The following is a 20,989-nucleotide window of genomic DNA, read 5'->3' on the forward strand; positions in this document are numbered from 1 at the left end:
AGGAACTTGCAAGCTGGTGGCTGGGGGAGGCCCTGTCTAGGCGCTGTGGAGGGCGCAGTGCGAGGAGGCCGCCAGGAAGAAGCAGGAAGTGTGGGGAGGGAAGAGGCGGAATAAGACAAAAGTTTGAAAAGCTCAGCCTTTTCTCTGGACGTTGGCCTCTGCTTATTTACCCTTCATCCTCTGTCGTCCCCTTCTCCTCCTGCCTTCAGTCTTTCCCAGCATCAGGATCTTTTCCAGTGAGTTAGTTCTTCCCATCAGGTGGCCAAAGGATTGGAGTTTCTGCTTCAGCATCAGTCCTTCAGTGAATATTCAGGACTGATTTCCTTTAGGATGGAATGGTTGGATCTCCTTGCAGTCCAAGGGACTCTCAAGAGTCTTCTCCAACACCACAGTTCAAAAGCATCAATTCTTGGACTATAAAGAAAGCTGAAAGGCGAAGAATTTACCCTTCGCTTCTGTACAAAACTTGACAATTTAATAATTATTGTTGTTCTATTGTTGGGTATGTGTTCATGAATTTATAAGTAGAAAACAGAATTTTTGAGACTTGAAGGACTAATCCATAGAAAACTATGTATAGTAAAAATTAAATTTTTTCAATTAAAAAAAAACTCAACAACTTAGAAACACTTGGATTCTATCAAAGAAGATAGAACAAAATGAAGCCCCGTCCTGGTTGTGTCTTTTCACTCTAGTGCTTCGCCTAGTTTCTGATTTGGGGGGTGTGCCCCGCTGTGATCACACTGCCTGGGGACACAGAAGCCAGCAGCGGGGGCTTCCCTGGTCCCCAGTGGCTAAGACCTCACTCTCCCAAGGCAGTTCGGGTTCGATCCCTGATCAGGGAACTGGATCCTGCAAGCCCCAACCAAGACTGGAGATCCCGCATGCCGCAACTAAGACCCAAATTAATCAATCAAATTATTGATTGAGCGGCCAAATTAATCAATATTTTTTAAAAAAGCAGTGGCAGCCAGCGGCAGCTGAGAAGCTGTCATTTCTGACCCTGGGAAGCTGGAGGGGGCACCTCTTGAAGAACAGCATCAGAGCCGGGAAGGGTCTGGTGGGCACCCCAGGCCTCACCAGGACCAGCACTGGTTCCCCAAAAGCTGCCTCATGACCTGGGGCCCTGCCTTTTCTCTATACAAACCTGTTCTGAAGTCAACTCTATAGACCAAGAGGCGAAGGCAAACCCCGGAGTTCTCGGGTTCCCCGGTGCACGCTCTCACGGAAGGGCGTCCCTGCAAAGGCCTCTTCCCCACATGCTTCTGTAATGCTGTGCGCTCACGGCTCAGGGGACAATCCAGGAGCCAAGTCTCTTTGCATAAACCACTGCAGCTCTAAAGGAGACCATTCCTGCTGGAGGATTTAGAAAATACCCCAGGAGTCAAGCATCCATTACGTCACAGCGCGAGCATGTTCCAACGGCTATTACCAGGATTATGCTTGGGGGCCGACAGATTTAAGGGTGTCAGCCCCAATACTTCACGTTCTGCTCGAAAGAAAGGCAAGGAAACCAGCTGCTGAGAAAGCAGCCCCCTACCTGCTGAGTCAACTGCAAGCGCATTACTGTGCTTATTCTCAAGCCTTCTGTGATGAGACGCAAAACAAAACAAAGAGAAAGGAAACACTAGCTGTTTCTGTTACAGAAACCAGTGAACTTTCTGATAATTACCTGTGTACTTTGCAGGCAAAGACACTAACCTAGAAAACGCTAAGCATATGTAAAATAGACGTGAACCTTCGGAAGGGCTCATGTGTTTCTGGCTGATCACACGACCGACAAGGTCCGAGTGTATCCAGGTGTCTCCAGACGCGTGGTAACTTCGCTCCCTGACAGTGTTTCTTGGAAATGTCTCGTGAACTTTAATTAGACTTGACATTTTGTATGTATTTTCCCGCGGTATTTTCTGAGTCTTGGTATATAAATATGTGAATCCAAGACCACTCTTCAATGCCAAAGCAGCAATGTGTTTCCAAGGGCCATGTGACTAAGCTTTTAGACCCAGGTGGGAGTAATTGCTATAAACCTGAGCACGCCCTTACAATGATCTAAAGGAAATGCGTGGGATGGCATTGCTCCCAGTGCTGGGTCACAGGACAAGGAAAAAGGGCTGGGGACACATTCGCGCCTCAACAGACAGTGGGGTGGAGGTTTAGGGCAACTCCTGCAACACACAGGGCGATGGAGGCCCCTGGCCGCCCAGAGCCAGGAGCGTGGCTCGTCCCCTCCAGCCGAGTGCTGGCCACTCAGTCACCTGCCAGGAGCTGGTGGAAGCCATGCTCGTGTGAATCAGCCTGGGGGCGCTGCTCGGGAGGCCTGCACCCCAACAGCTCTGGGCCCCAGCACCTCTGCTCTGACCTGGAGTTCTGGAAGCCAGGCCTGGAGCAGTCACGGCCTGCTGTGTGGCCCTGGGTCACGGCCCCCAGGTCTGGTCTGGAACTGGATTCAGAACTGTCCGTGGCCCCACAGGCTGGGTCTAGAGACTCACAGGGCAGGCCTTCCACAGCCCATGTTTACAGAAGTAAATCCCACTCCTCCATGCACCCATGAGACAGACTGCTCTAGGGGCCAAGGAGGTGGGGATCTGGGGGTGAGGCTGGGCAACCCTGATTCCCCACGGCCCACGGCCCTCGGTGGGAACCCCCTGGAAGGTAGCAAGAGGGGGCTAAGGCCTGGCACCTGCAGTGAAATCTGCGTGTTTCTGTGTGTGCGTGCTCGTGTGTGCACGTGTGCATGTGTGTGTGCACGTGTGTGTTCGTGTGTGCACGTGTGTGCATGTGTGTGTGCACGTGTATGCATGCGTGTGCGTTCATGTGCATGCATGTGTGCGTGCTCGTGTGTGTGCGTGCATGTGTGTGCATGTGTGTGCACGTGTGTGCATGTGCATGTGTGTGCTCATGTGTGCATGTGTGTGCATGCTCGTGTGTGCGCGTGCATGTGTGTGCATGCGTGTGTGCATGCACGTATGTGCGTGTGTGCACTGTGTGCATGTGTGTGCTCATGTGTGCACGTGTGTGCATGCGTGTGTGTGCGTGCTCGTGTGTGCGCGTGCGTGTGTGTGTGTGCAGGATGTGGCGGTAAGACACATCTCCCGGTCTGTCGGCCTGGGCCCCAGGACTCCCCTCATCCTCGTGCCTCCTGCAAGCAGACCCAAGGGCCCCTGCAGCCCCCGGGGCTGCACGGTGGGGGTTTCTCCCCAAGCCCACGCCCCTCCTTCCTCTGCAGATCCCCCTTCCTCCTACTGACCACACTTTGCTCTCCCGCCCACCCTGGGCTCACTCCCACCTCGAGTCCCCAGGCCCCTCGCTGCCCCGGGACTTGCTCAGCCTCAGCACGTCCTGGGTTCTCTGCTCACAGCTCCCCTCAAGCGAGGCCTCCCTTACCCACCTGGCATGGAACACAAACCCACCCTCACCACCCTGGCACCTTCCACCCCCCTCAATCGATTTGATTTTCTCCGCAGCACTGTCATTATCTGATACAACACATACAGGTCTGTGACATTAAATGTCTAACCCTTTATACAAAACAGCTGCCTGGGACGAAGCTAAGAGTTCACATACATTTTACATGTATTCAATCATATTTTAAAAAGCTTATCAGTTTCAGCTTCTGAAATTACACATATGTAATTCATAATCCCATTCAGTATTTAAATGTTAATAGGGTCAAAAGCTTTGGGCCAAAATCCAGTGTTATTCAGAATGATCTACGGTCTATATCAGCGCTGAGAATGGGATGGTCATTTTCAGATGGTTTCTGGTGCTTCAACTGCATTAGAAACATTAATATACTCAAAGGACGTGCACCGCTGTGTGTTGATTTATACTCTTGTTCTGCGCTAGCGAAGTAGAAAACCCACAAAGGAATGGCTGCTTCCTGATTCTCTCTGTGAACGCCGAGTGGACATGTGAAGGAGATGATCGGGTGCCATCCTGCATTTGGCCTGCATGTGGATTTGCGCCCTCAGCCAGGGAGAGCCAGGCTGGGGCAGCATCGAGAGTGCCTGGGCGGGGACCAGAGGGACGTCCGACCAACTTGCTGGAAAAGACCCTGACGCTGCAGAAGACTGAAGGCAGGAGAAGGGGACGACAGAGGATGAGATGGCTGGATGGCATCACTGACTCGATGGACACGAGTTTGAGTAAGCTCTGGGAGTTGGTGATGGACAGGGAAGCCTGGTGTGCTGCAGTTCATGGGGTCGCAAAGAGTTGGACACGACTGAGTGACTGAGAAACAACAATGGACATTCCCGCTCCGTGCCTCTGGGCATCAGGGCTCAGGGATGAAGAGTTTTTAAAATCTCCTCAGGTGGTGCTGACGTGCAGCCATGTTTCAGCTCCCCTCGGTGGTCCAGAGCAGTACGTCTGGATCCAGACCACTTGTGCTCATCATTTACCAGCTCTGTGACTATCGGCAAGTCACTCAACCTTTCCGTGCTTCACTTTCCTCAACTTTGAGAGAGAGATAATAATAGCTAACTTGCAAGGCTGTTGTGAGGATTCAGTGAGATAATGGATGAGTAGTAAGCAGTGAGCATCGCTTTTACATTTAATGAAGTCAGGCACAACTCTCAAGTCACCAGAACATTCTGTCCACATCTAGCAGGAGCTGCTCGGGGACATCCATGCCAGAGAACAAAGCCTCTTCTCTCCTGAACAACAAAAAACATGCCCCCTGACTTGGGTCCTGATTTATTCCAGCCACCTCTTGGCTGCTGGTCATTGGACATCCCTGTTCCTCCTCTGCCCAAACACGATGGGTCTCCGTAGGCCCAAAGTCTTGTGGAAGCTGTTAACACTTTATGCATCATGACTGCCACTCTGTTATCTAAACATGAGGTCAAGAGCAAGGCCGTCGGAGGATGCAGCTGCAGCCACCAAAACAGAGGGGGCAGAGCCAGCGCTCAGCCTGCATTGATCTCCCTGGTGGCAGCAGAACCAGCCTGTTCTGCTTGTGTGCAAAACTCTGCTCGGAGGCCAATTTTTAAATTTTTATTTTTACTTTATTTTACTTTACAGTACTGTATTGGTTTTGCCATACACTGACATGAATCCTCGGAGGCCAGTTTGGTAGTGCCCCTGATGGCATACTGCGAAATGAAATGAAAGTACCAAGAACAGTAATACATCTTTCAAGGCTTACAGACGTCTACCCTGTCCACCCCTCTTTGCCTGAACCCAAGCTGTTGCCCACATGAAATTCCTTTCTAAATCAGAGGTAAACTCTGTATCATCAAACACCACTCCCAGCCACATCAGTCCAACTTGAGCCCACCTTTCTCTCTTGGCCCGAGCTCCTGGGCCCCACGGCTCACACAGGGACCAGCATGGCCCTCCCGTGTTCTCGCCCCAGTGGCGTCTCACACGAAGAGGTGACGGGGCCGCAGCCCACTCTACAGATCCGTAGGGGCCATGCTTCAGGGAGGCCCTGCTCCCGGGGTGACAGGGAGCTGGGGGCCACTGGGGGCCGCAGTGGTGGCAGATGGTCCCCACGAGCGCACCTACCGGGAGCACCTGTCCAGGTGGCCTTGGTGCAGCCTGTAGGGGCAGAGAGAAGCCCCACGCGGACCCCTGGGACCCCACTCCCACCAGCCCCTCCTGTCTGTGGGCAAGTGGGCAGCCACAGTGTTCAACCAGCGACCTCTGCCCTTAGGGCTGTCTGTCTGCAATTAACATGCATCTTTCTGGAGGTTTGGATGAAACCAAAGGCCTTTCACTTTGGAGAATACAGTATATTTTTATAATAAAATTATTAAAGGAAATTGCATTCTATCTCTTTCTTCTATTCAGGGTTAAAATCTTGAGCTATCTGGGGAGCTGTAGATACATGCACCAGCAGACAGGTTTGAGAAAGTCCGTGTCGTCGCTGCTATAATAACCAAAGCTGGGGAACAAGTGGGGAAGGAGCCGTCTGCCAAGGTGACAGGCTGTGGGGCACGGTGGAATGCGGAGCCAGCCGTGCACAGGCTCTGCAGCAGCAGCGGCACTTGCTTTAGGTCATCAATCGGTAATATTCTGCCAGCTGGTCAGGACTGGCGGGGTCAGAGCCTGTCAAGCCCCCCTCATCCTCCTATAAGCAGCCGGCACGTTCGGGTCCTGGGGCGATGGTGGTGGTACAGGAGCTAACCAGCCCACCTTCACAGCACTTTTCCAAGGCTGTACAACACTTCTGCTACGGTCCTCTTGGCCAAAGTCAGACGACCGCAGTTGCAGCAGGGATCTCACTCGGCCTCAGGCGGAGGCACTGAAAGGCCCAAGGGCATGGGACCCAGGGTGGGAGTGGGGTGGTCAATTCACCCACACACATATAAGCTGTAATATGGACACAAGAAGGACAGTGTCACAAGTCGGGTGGTGGTCACCTTTTGGGGGCAATGACAGGAGCGAGCAGGCAGAGGGTCTCTGGTCTTCCGTTTCTTTATTAGGTCATGGCTACACTGAGGTCTTCCCGGGGTGAAAATGCTTGCAGGACACGTGACCTGCGCATTTTAGGTATTTGTCATGCTTCAGTTAAAAGGTCCATTTGAAGAAAACTGAGCTTGCCAGGGAGTATGTCTCACCAAGGGCGGACAGAAAACGAGAAGACATTTAAACCGTGAATGCCCTGCAGTTGATGCTCTTGTGACGGTACCCAGAGCGGCATGAGACGGTGAGCCGCTAACTTCCCTCTGTTTCAGCCGTGAGGTGTGGGGTACCTGTCACGGCAGCCGGGATGAGCAAGCCCACCTCCCCGCATTCACTCTGCTTCCTGCCCCAGGAAGCGGTGCCCAGCCCCCCTGCCGCCTGGGCCGCACACCTGGACTCCAGTCTTCTTCCTCCATCCCCTACGTCCTCCCTCCACGAGGTCACCACATCCGGTCCATTTGTCCCCTGAACGTTTCTAGGACGCACTCACTGTCCAGCTGACAGTGAGTGACCCCGGCCCAGGCGTCCTGGTGCCCACCCCCCAGCCATCCCACCCCACGCCCTGTCTCCCACACCGAGGGACGCTCCTAGAGTCCAAGTTTGAGATCCTTTCCTGGCTTAACCGCGCAAGGGCCAGGCTGTGGGGCCAGGTCTCTTCGATGGCCCATGAGACGCCCCGCCCCAGGCCCCGCCCTTCCCGCCTGGCCCCGCCCCAGGCCCCGCCTCCAGCAGGCGCGCACGCGCAGTTCCTGCAGCGGCTTTCACTCCGCCCAGACCCGGCCAACCTCCCGCCGCTTCCCAGGCCGGACCTCGCCCGTCTCAACCTGTGGGTGGGGGGCCTGCGGCCCGGCACCGGCCACTGCGCCGCACCGCTGCAGTGACCCACCGTCCCCTCCCGAAGGCCCGCGGCCGCTGTCTCCCGGCGTCTCGGGGCCCGGCCCGCCCGTCACCACCACTCAGGGAACAAGACGGAGAGACCTCCAGATCTGGGGTCCGGGCAGGACCCGACAGCGGCGGCGGAGGAGGGAGGTTCCCGTGTCACCAACCCGAGGCCGGGGGCACGGGCCCGCGCGGCCAGCGCCCACTGAGCCCCGCGAAGCTGGCGGCGGGAGTGAGCCACGTGAGACTGGGCGTCATTCTGGAGGCGGTTCTTGAGTGGAGGAGCCAGGAGATGAGCTCAGAGATTAAGGAGAGTCTCTTGGAGGCTGGTGCGGGGCAGAGCGGGCAGGGGCCCGTGGACACGGGAGTGACGGGGACCTGGGAGTGACGGGTGACCCAGATGCGACTTTTCACAGGCATCCATTTATTGTAACACATCTCATCAGCGCACATGATTCCAACAGAAAATATACTTACCAAAGTTGGTTTAAATACTGTGTAACAATCCAGAGTATAAATATATGTACATACAAAATTTTAAGACACTAAAAGGTTTCTGACCAGTGAAGTCCTGAGTTTAGAAAGCAGAAAGTGAGGATTAAACACTGAGCATCAAGATTAAAAACGACCACACCACTACCGTGGGAAGTTCCTCCAGGAGGAACAGCCTTCAGGAGAGGCCCTGCCTGCACTCCTGCTCTTCCTAAAACCTGACAGCACAGAGCCCCTTGGCAGAGCACTGCTATGACAGACTCGTGTGGGCCCTCAGAGCAAATGCAACTCAAATGCCAGAAATAGAAGAAAACACAAGAGCACGTTTTTCAAACTGCACCGTTTTAAAGCACCTGAAAACACATGGTTCACTAGCATTATGAGTAAGAACCCGTCACCGCGTGAGAATAAGTCTGCCCCCGGCACCGACTCCCACAGCCGTGCCGGGCTCACACACAGCATGTCTGCACGTGTGGGGGACAAGGGGCAATCTGGGCACTCAAAATAATTCTTGCCCAAGACCTGCTCGACCTCACTCACGCCAGGTCACTGGGTATCTCTTCAATTTACACACGTTTCGGCAGCTGAAATGTCAAATGATCTCCTTGAGGGACGAGCCCCAAAGTGCAATATTACCTCTATTATCTGATTGTAGATAAAGGTTTTTTTAAGTTCAGAGATATAATAAAGGTCTTAAATCTTCATCAAATCATGTACAAACTCCATGTGCCTTCATCAGACTAGAGTTATCAAGAGAAGACCTGGCCTCTGATTCCCCAACCCCATCCAACAGTTGAATTAATATTCAATCGGTTTGAAGTTACATTCACACAGCCCCTAACATGAAACCCCTGGCAGATAGAAGTGAGCTGGCATGGCAGCAAACCAGGTTATTAATATAAATTATACTATATTAGGAAGCTACTCATAATTTGCAAAGAAACAGGAAACTGTCCTGAACACACCATTCAGAATGGCAACCAGTTAATCTTCCAAGAAAAGGGCTGTCGATTAACAAGGCAGGTTAAGCTGCCCTGGTTAGACTTACTTTGGCAGCTTCCCCATAAAACTCATCGTAGCTACTGTACTCGCAAGGGAATGAAGATACAGGCATGAAGGCGTCCACTTAGAGGAAGTAACTTATCAGTCACCACAGCCCCATAGGGACCAGTACACACAGGCTAGTGAGCCAGCCCAAGGCCGCACACTCGCGCTAAAGGCGACCGTCAACACCTCCAGGCAGCCGACAAGGACCGCTCGCTCAGTCTTGAATCCCAGTTCCAGCCGACTGCCACGAAGCTGGCACGGGCAGCACCTGCCTTTCACCGTCTGCAGGGAATCGCGGCTGCACATCCAGGCATCTGGAACCGGCGTCCACACCCAGCAGCAGGCTGCCCACAGAACGGCTGGCTCTGGAGCAGGCCTACTGCTCTCGGGCGGGAGGAGATCCCTCCCCGGCGCTCTCCCGGGTGGGCAGCACACCCTGCTCTGAGCCCCCCAGGGCCGGGCCCGGGAGCTCGTACACCCGCTTGGGCACTCCTCGGGTCCTCTGGGGGCCGGGCCTGTCCGACCTGGGCTGCTCTTGTTCTGCTGCTCTGGGACCCTGATCGCAAGCTTCCCAGGGCCCCCACAAAACAGGTCCTTCTTCAAATTCAAAGCCCAAGAGCAGTGAGGTGGCGCGGGACTCCAGCTCCCGGCGGCTGGCTTGGGCTCTGCTGTCCTCAGGGCACCCAGCCCGGTCGCCATGGAGACCCCGGGCAGAGCTGCAGAGACGCTGCACACAGTCCTGGAGGAGGGCCACGTCCCCGCGGTGCCCTGTGCAAGGAGAGGGGAGAGGTGGTCACCTCGCCATCCCTCCCCAGGGGATGTGACCCGAGACATCTACGCCAAAGTGAGACACTTCCAGACAGCTCGAGGGCATCCAGTGCCCCTGTCAGACAAGCAGCTTGTTCCTCAGGATCTAGTAGTCTAGCCAGAGGAACTTTCAGGTGTTAAGTGGGAATTCAATCACACAAGTTCCTACAGGTCCTTAAGGCCAACAAGGGGCACTGATGAGGCCTCAGTGAGCGAATCAGACTAGAAATGAGAAGATGCCTGAGAGTCCTCAAACTGTCAAGTCCTGATTAACCACAAATTCCATGCACACTACATACCTCTCAGCGCAGAAATAATAATTTGAATAGTTTGCTCTAAGCCACATTTTAACTTGAAGAATTCTTGGGCAAGATTGATCATCATCTTCAAATCTTTATATTTAGAATTTTCTTCTTGTACTTGAGTTCTGAAGCTTTTCTGCATAAAAAAATTCATAGTTTAAATAATACATAATAGGTTACATGGAGGGAAGGCTCAGTCAAAATAATTTAATTGCCAGAATTTTACCTCCAAAATGACATTGAGTTTAATTTCAAGACCAAAATGTGATAAGAACAATTACTATATTCAAAAGAAAAAAAAAGTTTAAACAATTTAAAAATCAAAGTCCAATTTCCTATTTTATGAAAATGAAATAAAACAATAGTACCTACTGTTTACTACCCAATATCATTAAAGATTAATTTTTAAGAGCTCAACTTTATATCTCCTGCTTATTTTAACAGACATTTTCAAGCTATAGAAATTTTGATTCCATACTTAGTTTGTATTTTTCTATTTACCTGTGACATGAGTAAGATAATCTGTCCAATTTGCCTGCATCTTATAATCTTTGTGCATACTGATCATTAAACATAATTTTTTAGCCTATGGTGATTATTCAAGCAAAAGCTGACAGCAGCAGAGAGAAACAGGCCCGACACATTAATATGCTCAGTTTCTGCACGCGATTTCATCCATCACTAAGCCTAACAAGTTAGACACCAAGAGGAAGATGCCTGAGAGCTCCTGCGCCTGCTTCCAGTAAATGGGCAGAGAGGGGCCAGTGGCGAGCGACAGAAACCAAAACAGCAGCACATCTGCACCAGAGCCCAGTGAGAGGAAAAGTACACTCAGCAAAGCGCGAGAGCAATAAGAGCTTCTCTTACTGTTTTCCATTCAGCGAAGAGGTTTCCGAGGGATTCGATCAGTCCCAGGGCATTAGCTTTCATCTGTTTGGTAACCTACCGAGAATGTTAAAATATTTTACTATACAAATAACTGTTTAGAAGCATAAAAACCCTGGCATTCTATGGGATCTGCCAGGGAGAGGAGTTTTCGTCCAGTGGTCACAAGGTTGGGGCTCAGTTACTGAGACTGCAAGTAAGCAGCCAGAGTGTCCAAGTTACAGAAGTGGGTTTCTTTCTAAATAAGTTGCACACCGGTCCCACGTTAAATGTGGATACCTGAGTCTTCCTGGTGGCCCAGTGGCTAAGTGTCCACCTTGCAATGCAGGGGACACCGGTTCGATCCCTGGTCCGGGAGGATCCCACATGCTGCGGAGCGACTGGGCTCGCGTGCCGCAACTGCTGAACCCCGGCTCGAGCACGGGGGAGCCGCAGCTGCTGAAGCCCACTCACCTGGACCCTGCTCTGCAACCAGGAGGCCACGCGCTGCAACGAAGAGCAGCCCCCATTCTCCACAACCAGAGAAAGCCACGTAGCCACAAAGACCCAAAGTAAAAAATAAAACTGTATAAAAAAAGAAATCATGAAAAGAAAACTAAAGAAGCATAGCTCCCATTCTCAAGCAGAAAAGCAGAGCCCTAATCAAAGGAGGAGGGAGAGAAGCGGAAAGTGGCCACTAGGGGCCAGTGACACGCCGTCCTCGCGGCTTCACCCGCAGGCTGGATCTCTCCGGCAGCCACCACGGCCACGGCAGGGCCCACAGTGCTAACCTCGAGAGGAGCTGCCGTGACTCAGGTGTCAAACTGGGAAAATCCCCAGGAGTGATGATGCCAACAGCCTTCTCAGTAAAAAATAACCCAACTAAAATATACAAATTCATAAAGATCTCATTCACTGAGTTAAACTGTCTTCAGAAACCAACTTTACCTGCTGTCTGGTGCTACACAGGGCATTCCTTCTTTTGTCTTACCTCATCTTGGGGACTCTGTCTTCCAAGTTCACGCTCAAGCTCTTCTGCTTTTTCTATCCCAGCATCGAGGAGACTCCTGACTCCCATGTCTACACCATCACAAACAGCACCCACAAAATCATCCTAGAAAAAGTTTTTAAGCATTAACTGGCAAATTCAATTTCTATATATCTTTTAAATTACCAAATAATTAAGTTAAATAGTCTGCTTATTTCAGGACTGTAGATAGGGAGGCCTGGCGTGCTGCGGTTCATGGGGTAGCAAAGAGTTGGACATGACTGAGCGACTGAACTGAACTGAACACATTCCTAGCTTATTGATTCAACTAAGCCTAGAATAAGAACTAACAGTATGTAAAGGAAAAAAAAACACCAAATCTGTACTTTTGTATCCTACGTACATTGCAGAGAGGGTTTGTCATCTCGGACACCATGGGGCTAGAACACACACCTTAACATAACGCTGTGTTTTCAGCAGCATGAATAATTACAGCAAACACATGTTTCCTAGACTAACATGCCCACGTCATTATGAACACACGCTCCGAGTTGGCTGGCTGAGCACCCGCCCTCCAGAGCAGACGGGCACCATCAAGCCCAAGACCCAGAAGGCACGGGCAGGATCCCGAATCAACGGGCACGTTTATCCCCTCAGACTGTAACAGCTTCCATCTTCTGCTGAACTAGTAAGGCATGAGCAGCTCTGAAAAGTAAACGTTTCTCCTGCTTCATGGCCCCCTGACAGGAAACGCTGCTGCTCCGAGCTGAAGGCTGTCAGCATGAGTGAGCGCGGCCCACTACCTGCAGGCCCGGGGCCCCGTGAGCGCCGCTCTCCAGCAGATGCAGCCGGCCCCCAGTGAGGGCCACTGACCGCCCCACACACGCGACGGCTCGGCACACGGTTTGGATCACTTGCTTTTGAGCCTCTTTGACCATCGGTGAAATATCCGAAGAGCATCCCTGTAAGACAAAAATGGCCCAAGGTGTCAGGTACCTGAGATGACCAGGGGAGGGAAGGACAAGAAGAAGTGGTTCTGCGCCCGCTCCTACAGCAGCTGTGCTTCACGAGAGTCCGATCAGAGCCAGACAGTGTGCAGCCCAGTAGCCTCTGACAGTGAGGGCATGAGGAGGACACAGGCCGCCCCCAAACAGCTTCTGTACCAACAGACGAGCAGGCCGCAGCGAGCTGTGCGGGTTCCAGATCAGTGAAGGAAAGTTACATGGCTCAAAATAGCCTCGAGTTAAAACTCCCCTCCAGGTCCTCCCCACCATTCTATGGAAAACAAAGAACTCTGTCACCCAAAGGAAAAAAAAAAATGGACATTAAGGTTGATACGCCCAACTCCCAGCTGGTCCAGCCTCTGGCCGATCTCCAAAATTCCTTGCCCCAGCCGTTTAAGAGATAACTACTCCAAACAACCTTGGAGAGGAACAGGCCTCCTTAAGACAGTGGCTTTCCACATATATGCCTGTATATACCTACTCTTTCCTTGGGTTAATGCAGCAGCTCACTAATCTGACTGCTGCCCCTTCTCGCCTCACGAAAGGTGATCTGCTCTGTAAAGTGCCGGTCTCATTCTTTTTCTGAATCTTGCCTTCTCTAACTCTACACCCTACAGTCAGTCAATAGAGTCCCTCCCAGTAGGCGCCTGACATGACAAAGTGTCCACTAGATGAGAGGACTGGGAAGGCCTGGGAGGCACCGGAGGATCTGGCCAACATCTAGAAGCTTCGCTGTCTCTCGGGGTTTCCGCTTAGGCCCCTGGGATGTGCGGGCCTTTCCCGGTGGAGGTCTGGGCATCGGAAGATTCAGGGCCTCTGCTCCCACTTCCCCTCCTCCATCCTCACTGGGCACATGGCTGCTGGAATAAAAATGCAGGTCCCAGGGACCCTGGCCCTACATGTGATGACACTCTGGCCAGATGTGTGAATAGAAACGTCACATGACCATTTCCAGAAACCTCCTTGAATGAAGATCCCCAAGGCCCCAACCTTCTTTGTCCCCTCTCCCATCCCATGCACTGACCTCCCCTGCGGCCCTTCCATGGGATGGACACAGAGCCCAGGGCGCTGACACAGGGTGGACACGGAGCTCAGGCCAGCCACGGGCTGCACGGAAGGAAGCGGGGCCCCAAGGCAGCCAAGCCCACCTGCAGATGCTATGAGCGAAAAGAAGCTTCTATCTTACATCTTCCTACAGTCAAACCTCATCTAAGGGAAGAGGCAACAGAAATACTCTCTGCCCTGGGTCGGATCAGCAGGCTTGTGACTAACTCACCGCCTTTGACCAGAGCGAGGCCCCACCCCTCCCCCAGGCCCAGAGCAAGGCCCCGCCCCCTTTCCCAGCCCGGCTGCGGCCTGGGCGTCAGGAGCACTCTGGACTCAAGGCTATGGCCTGTCAGTGGGGAACACTGGACACATCCTCCCTGGCCTTCCCTTCCTTAGAGGAGACAGACCAGCGTGCACGTCTGGGGCCACAGCAAAAACTAGAGGAGTTACTATTCATAAACCGCACAGCACTGCCACAGCCTGGCCCACAGAAACCCCTGGCAGCTCTGGTTCATTAAGTCAATTACTCAACACCCAGTCTCATGATTTCCCACAGAGGTCTGGGCCTGGGCGAGGCACAAACAGGAGGAAGTCAACAGACACTTGCTGAGCAGGAGTCCTAAGGGGACCCACGGCCCCGTTACCTGCAGAAACAGCTGCAAGCGGCTCCCCAGCGTCCTCACTTCCTGCCGCAGCTCGGCCAGCGGGGCCGCCCGGCCAGCCTCCAGGAGGACACCGCTCACCCAGGGTCCCGTCAGCACCGCAAGCTGCTCGAACGCGCTTGTCACCTGGACTGCGAGCGACTGGTTTGCTCGGTCAGTGAACACTTGGAAAGAAGAAGAAAAGTGATGAGCAGAAACGACCTCCCAGTAAAAGAGCTCACAGACGCTCGCCACGCAAACACGAGCGTCAGACAATGCACGGCAGAGGTGCCATGCCACTGAGGACGCGCAGGACACGGCGGTCCCCGCGGACAGGTCGGTGCGGACGCTTACAGCTACACTGACTGTCCTCGTCCTGCTCTTTGTGGGCTCTGGACACGGCCAGTACCCCGTCGTGGATTCTGAGGAAACTGCTCATCAGGCTGTCTGCCACGGTGCCTTCTTCATCATCACTCTGTCCAAGAAGCTCTAACGACGAGCCGATCAACTCTTTGCAAATGCCAGGAAGGAAGGGTTCCGCTGAGTCCAGGTAAACAGGGCTGGATTTCCCCACTAAGCCTGTGTCAACAGAAAAAGGCCATCCTGAGGCTCGTTTCCAGGGACAACGCTTGCAAACAAACGCATCAGAGCAAGCAACTGCACAGCACCGGGCATGCATTCCGAGCAGGCTGCTCCCACTTCACGACAGCCTCCCTTCTCCACGGCAAAGGGGAGACAGCCCCGCAGAGGGGCTCAGCCAGCTTCCCAACAGTACCCATCCGTCACAGCCCAGCAGCTACGGAACCAGACAACAGGGAAACCACAGAGCCTGCGCAACCACTGACTTCATGCAACACCTAAGGAAGTGTGAACTGGTGAAAACAACGGTAGTTGCATAAAGCAAAATAACATAAACACAATAAACAGAAGGAATAAACCACACGCTGGAAAAGCAGGCAGCCGTAGAGCAAACAACGGAAGGAGGGTCCCGGCAGCTCCTCCTTAACACCTCCTGCTCCAGGTGCCCTACAACCGGGGGAGGGGAAAGCCCAACGAGTTCCCAGAGTCCGTCTGCCACACCATAGGGAGACAGACTCTCAGAACAACTTTCTAAGCACCGCCCAAGCCAGAAGTAGGCAGAAAGTGTGGAAGAGCTCATTGGCACCTCTGGAAGTAACAGCGCCCAGAACGTAGCCCCTGAGGAGGGCTCTCATTTGACGCACACGGTTTTCTGGTCCAACCCACAGGCGACCAGAAACAGCAAACTACAGAAGAAAGTGAAATACGGCACTGGGTGGGGACTGCTGAGAGGAGCCAAAACAAGAGCTTGGTTTGGGAGGAGAAAACAGAAACGTGGCCAGGCCTGGAGCACCGTCACTGCAGGGTGACGACAGTCAACTTCGCGACGGTGACAGCAACCTCCCGCCACCTGCTTCACGAGACGCCTGTCTGAATGCATCAGGCCCAGCTGCAGCCAGTCACAAAGACCTGTGCGAGTCTAGGTTCAGAACACAGCCCCTCGGGTGAGAAGTTCAGACACGTGCTGACCCTCTACAGGCAGGAGTGCTGCCCCCACCAGCCCCAGCAGGCCTGGTCCTGCTCCCACCGCGCGACCAGCCAGGCGGGGGCCACACTAAGCACACAGGTGGGCTTCCGTCTCCCTCTAGGAAAACTGCAAGCGGGCAAAGACCTCTCGCGTCTGAACTTCCTCTTACATCTTAATTTTAAAGGGCACTTAAAAATGACCCTTGAGTGCCTGAAACTAACGCAACACTGTAAATCCGCTATTCTTCAATTTTAAAAAAGACCCCAGAAGAGATACGTTTAGTTATCTGGAAAACGTACGTTTATAAAACATCTTACTCTTAAGTAGTAAGTTGCTACCACAGATACACAGCCTTTTATTTTGCTGGTAAACAAAGTCTATGGCGTATTTTGCTTTGACTTACGTTAAACAAGAGTAGGATAATAAATGTCTTCCTAAAAGATAAGTTTATGATAAAAAAAAACACTCTAGTGTCTTTATAGTCAAACGAAGTCGCTCAGTCGTGTCCGACTCTCGGCGACCCCATGGACTGCAGCCCACCAGGCTCCTCTGTCCATGGGATTCTCCAGGCAAGAGCACTGGAGTGGATTGCCATTTCCTTCTCCAGCAGATCTTCCCAACCCAGGGATCGAACCCAGGTCTCCCTCACTGTTGACAGACGCTTTACTGTCTGAGCCATGGCTAATCATATCCCACGGATAGCGTTACAGACTACTACATTACGTAGCAACTTTTAAACTCAAGTTCACTAAGGTACAGGTAACACTCTGAAAGTGTCCGCCTCTTGAGTGTACGGCTTTTTTACTCACGTGCACACACGTTAACGGCCACTGAGGGGGAGGCACACCACCAGCCCGTCGCTCCTGACAGGCTCCCCTGTGACCCACTCCTCTATCCTGTCACTGCAGCTCAATTTTCCCTGTTTTTGAACTTTCCATAAACAGAATCATATGGAATGTACTCTTTATTATATAGTTTCTTATACTTCACGCGGAGCTTCCCTTGTGGCTCAGCTGGTGAAGAATCTGCCTGCCATGCGGGAGACCTGGGTTGGATCCCTGGGTTGGGAAGATTCCCCTGGAGAAGGAAAAGGCTACCCACTCTGGTATTCTGGCCTGGAGAATTCCATGGACTGTAGTCCATGGGATTGCAGAGAGTCGGCCGCAACTGGGCGACTCGCGTTCACACTTCTCGCAGAGCTTCTGGGGCCCCCGGGCGGCGCTGCGAGGCAGTGGCTCTCCTGTGGCTATGCAGTAGTTTGCAGCTACCAAGCAGCCACTTTAACTGTTACAGGTACTTACGCACATAAAGTGTCCCCCTCCTTACGAAAACTAATGTTACAGTCAATATTAACATTACAGTCAATACTAACATTACAGTCAATACTAACATTACAGTCAATACTGGCACTAAACGATTATTCAGTGGAACGGGTTCTCTAACTCCTTTTAAACCATTAGAACTGGAAGTAATTTTGTGACAGATGATACGTGTGTGTCACATGAAACCCCGAAGGAAATGAGGGTGTGCTGTGCCGAGGACACCCCCTCCCTGCCCTGCGTCACCCCTTGCGCCCCGGAGAGGCAGTGCTTTCAGGCCAAGGGAAGCTCCCCCGGAGACCTTGTTCGCGAGCGAGCACGTGTGTGCAGCTCTCTTCCTCCTCCTCACACAAGTGGCACCCTACAGCACACCATCTTCCACACGTGGCCTCTCTCTACTTGGAAGAAAACAGCATCCCCATACATTTGTGAACACACACACGTCTTCCCCATCTGACCCCGTCACTCAGTTAACACTTGGAAATACATCACAGAGCGCAGAGCTTCAGGAGCAGAGGGCCCCCGGCGCGCCCTCCTGTTTACAGAGGTGGCGGGAGCTCCCAGGAGACAAGATGATTCGCACAGGACAGGAGACCGGACAGTGGCAGAGACAAGCCCTGTAGCTGCTCTCAGTAAATGGCAGGGGCCGACGGAAAAGGACCTGCACAGCCTGAAGAACGCAGGTCCCGGCCCGCGTGGGCCTCGACGTCGTGCAGACAGCCAGAAACCCTCCTGTTGTTCAGCAGACTCCTGCTCCTGCAACAACAGACCCAGCAGGTCAGCAGCCACGTTCACACGCCACACGCAGTAACGCTAGAACACTTGCTGCCAAACCCCCGAAAGAAAATGGATATCCAGGAGCGCGCTTCCCATAGAGCCCTTCATCAAGGGCTAAGTGGATCTGGTCCACTGAGTAAGGATTTGACTACCTCTAGGCGGCATTCTAACCCCTACTTCACTGAGCGGAATGAATATCCATAGAAAGCAGCTGAGCCTTGAACACAGGGGTCACAACCCCTGGGCACGGTCAGAAGCCCGCACGTACCTTACGGTCAGCCCTGGTGTGTGAGGGTCCTCCACATCCGTGGGCCAACCAACCCCAGGCCTGTAGGGTTTCCTCTTGGAAACCCATGTTGTTCAAGGTCAACCATCCCGTTACTCTTGGGCTCTGGATACTGTGGTTGAAGGACATCAGTGAGCTTCTGGGCTCACTGGGCTTAAGGTCCATAGGAAGAGCGAGAAATTAGGCAGGTAACTACACTCGAGTGCCACGCTGTGAAAGTACTGGGGGGTGGGGGGCGGCCTGCAGAGACTCTGGGGAAGGATGCGGCCCCAGAGCCTGGAGGCCCGCCCCCCCTCAGAGCAGGGGTCAGCTGCACGGGGAGGCAGGCGGGTTGCGGGGAGAGAGGGAGGCTCACGGGGAGGCTGGGCCCAGGTGGATTCTGAGCTGCGGCTGAAGGTGACGAAGTTAAAAAGAATGTTACCCAGAAAGACACTGCTCTCTGCAACAGAGAGGCTGTGATACGGTCGCGGTCAGGAGCTCGGGCATCGCTCAGACCTGGGCTTGAGCACCAGCCCTAACCTTAGCAGCTGGGGGGCTTTGGACAAGGTTCTCATCTCTAAATCCTCGGTGACTTCGTCCATGAACTGGGGGTAAGGAGGGCCTTTGCTGCTCAGCAGACGTTCGACACACGCTCCCCGGTGACTATGCTTCCGGTGGATGAACCGCCGTGACCTCCACATCCTGAAGGCCCCCCATCTCCTCCTCGAAGCCTCAGGCCGCAGGAGACCCCCATCCGGGAACCTCAGCCTCCCCGCGTCCACACCAGCCCCACCCAGCTCCCCCGCCCGCCCCCTGGCCGCATCCTCGTCACCCATGCCCAGGCCCGCCGGGACGCGAGTGAAGCCCGCCCTCCCTCGGGTCCAGGCCAGGCCCTCATCACCGGCCCTGCCCCTGCTCTCCTCCCGCCGGCCCCGGAGGACAGCGAGCGCCGGGCCTTCTCTGGCCCCCAGGCACAGCAGCCACAGTCCTGCTTCCAACCACGCTGGGGGCTGGGCCCCGGGGCGAAGGCCCCTCCAGGGCACGTTCGTCTCCCTGTAGCCCGAGGGTCGGGGAGAGAGGGGCAGCCGTGCGTCTCGTCTGCCTCAGTTAATAAGTGGCACTTGTCACGCACAGAGGTCCTCGGTCACCACGACTGAGTGCCAAGGTGCTCGTACTAACCTGACTGCGTCTCACACTCCACAAACTACGATAAAATATCACAGAATACGCCAGGCTTCTGAGAAAGGGGAATTAAAGTAATAAACACTGCTTGTTTTTATAGGAAATTTGATTTATGCTAGTCTAAGCTGCTCTTAAAACTTCTATGGTAAAATACTGAGGACTTTTCCTTTATTTACTAACTGAACATAAGCAGCCTAACGCCCTCACGGCTGTAATCTGATCACTGACACTCAGGCTTCCCCCCAACAGATCCCCGCCGTGAGAGCAGACAGTTCTTGTGGACAGGGAATGAGGCACGTCTACCCCCAGAGAGAGCAAGCCAGCAGCGCCCGCAGCCTCACCTCCTCCTGGAAAAGGAAGAAACAGGAACATGGGTGATGTCGGGTTCCCACTCATCTTCAGGCCCACAAAAGACATCTTCACCCCGGCTACTGCCACGGCTCTAAGGAAATAAACACAGAGTTTCCAGCAACAAAGGGGGAAGGTTTAAACACTTCGCTGCATTTATCAAAGTAAAAATGCACAGAAGTGGATGCTGTTTCAGTGAGATCTGAAGATTAATAGGTTCAAATGAGCCAAATTAAAAATGCCTGCACAATAAAATGAAACCCTGGAGATGTCAGCACAGCCAGGGGGGAAACGTATACGACAAGTATAAAATAAAGGTTATTTTTCTTAAAATCAAGGTTTATTATCAAAATATGTTCAGAAAGCTTACAGATGTTAGCTCACTACTCACACTTCACTTGCCAAAAAATTCAGAGAACGTGAACACACCCTTTACCAATAAGCAAACAAATCCTGTCACTAATTATGAAAATGTAAGTTAAACCAGGGACACTGATAAATGGCAATATTCCTGGCAAGCGATTTGTCAGTGAGAAAAACAGAATAAGAGGTTTATATTTTTTGATACAGTGTCAGAAAATGGAAGACAAGGAAATAAGATGTTAGAAACCAACATACGCAGAGCTGTGACTTTTCAAGCAGCAAACAACCGAAGCCCCCGAGGGCACAGCAGTGGGCTGGGAACACGAGGTCCCCGGCACCGGCGAGGACCCCGCCCGCTGCAGACTGCTGCACGTCCGTCACGCGCTTCTCCCCTTCAACTCACGCGTAAAATTTAAAGATCGCACTACTGTAACCTGAACAGATTTAGTACTAAACTTCCCCGTACAGCTATGACAGTGAAAGTGTTAGTCACTACGTCGTGTCTGACTCTTTTTGAGACCCCATGGACTGTAGCCCACCAGGCTCCTCTGTCCATGGAACTTTCCAGCCAAGAATACTGGAGAGGGTTTCCATTTCTAGGGGATCTTCACAACCCAGGGGTTAAACCCAGGTCTCCTGAATTGTAGGCAGATTCTTTATCGTCTTAGCTACCAGGGAAGCACGTCTCACATAGCTATAAATATATTAAA

General features: G+C 52.8%; 1 protein-coding gene and 1 long non-coding RNA gene across 3 annotated transcripts in view; one reads left to right on the forward strand and one right to left on the reverse strand.

Annotated features, from left to right (window-relative positions):
* Positions 1-7,691: 7,691 nt before the first annotated feature.
* Positions 7,692-20,989, reverse strand: part of KIF14 (kinesin family member 14) — a 42,779-nt gene continuing 29,481 nt past the window's right edge. For both annotated transcript variants that reach the window (XM_069544988.1, XM_069544987.1), the window contains exons 22-30: positions 19,910-20,010; positions 18,006-18,100; positions 14,834-15,058; positions 14,483-14,664; positions 12,591-12,749; positions 11,791-11,913; positions 10,803-10,877; positions 9,933-10,071; positions 7,692-9,594 (exon numbers count right to left, since the gene is read on the reverse strand). In XM_069544988.1, coding sequence (XP_069401089.1) covers positions 9,203-9,594; positions 9,933-10,071; positions 10,803-10,877; positions 11,791-11,913; positions 12,591-12,749; positions 14,483-14,664; positions 14,834-15,058; positions 18,006-18,100; positions 19,910-20,010 — 1,491 coding nt within the window. In that variant the 3' untranslated portion in view covers positions 7,692-9,202. The remainder of the gene's footprint in view (positions 9,595-9,932; positions 10,072-10,802; positions 10,878-11,790; positions 11,914-12,590; positions 12,750-14,482; positions 14,665-14,833; positions 15,059-18,005; positions 18,101-19,909; positions 20,011-20,989) is intronic.
* Positions 14,436-20,249, forward strand: LOC138416190 (uncharacterized). Its single transcript, XR_011247573.1, has 2 exons — positions 14,436-16,124; positions 19,818-20,249. It is a non-coding gene; the product is annotated as an uncharacterized lncRNA (long non-coding RNA).

The sequence above is a fragment of the Ovis canadensis genome, chromosome 12 (assembly GCF_042477335.2).
Source record: "Ovis canadensis isolate MfBH-ARS-UI-01 breed Bighorn chromosome 12, ARS-UI_OviCan_v2, whole genome shotgun sequence".
Taxonomy (NCBI): Eukaryota; Metazoa; Chordata; class Mammalia; order Artiodactyla; family Bovidae; genus Ovis; species Ovis canadensis.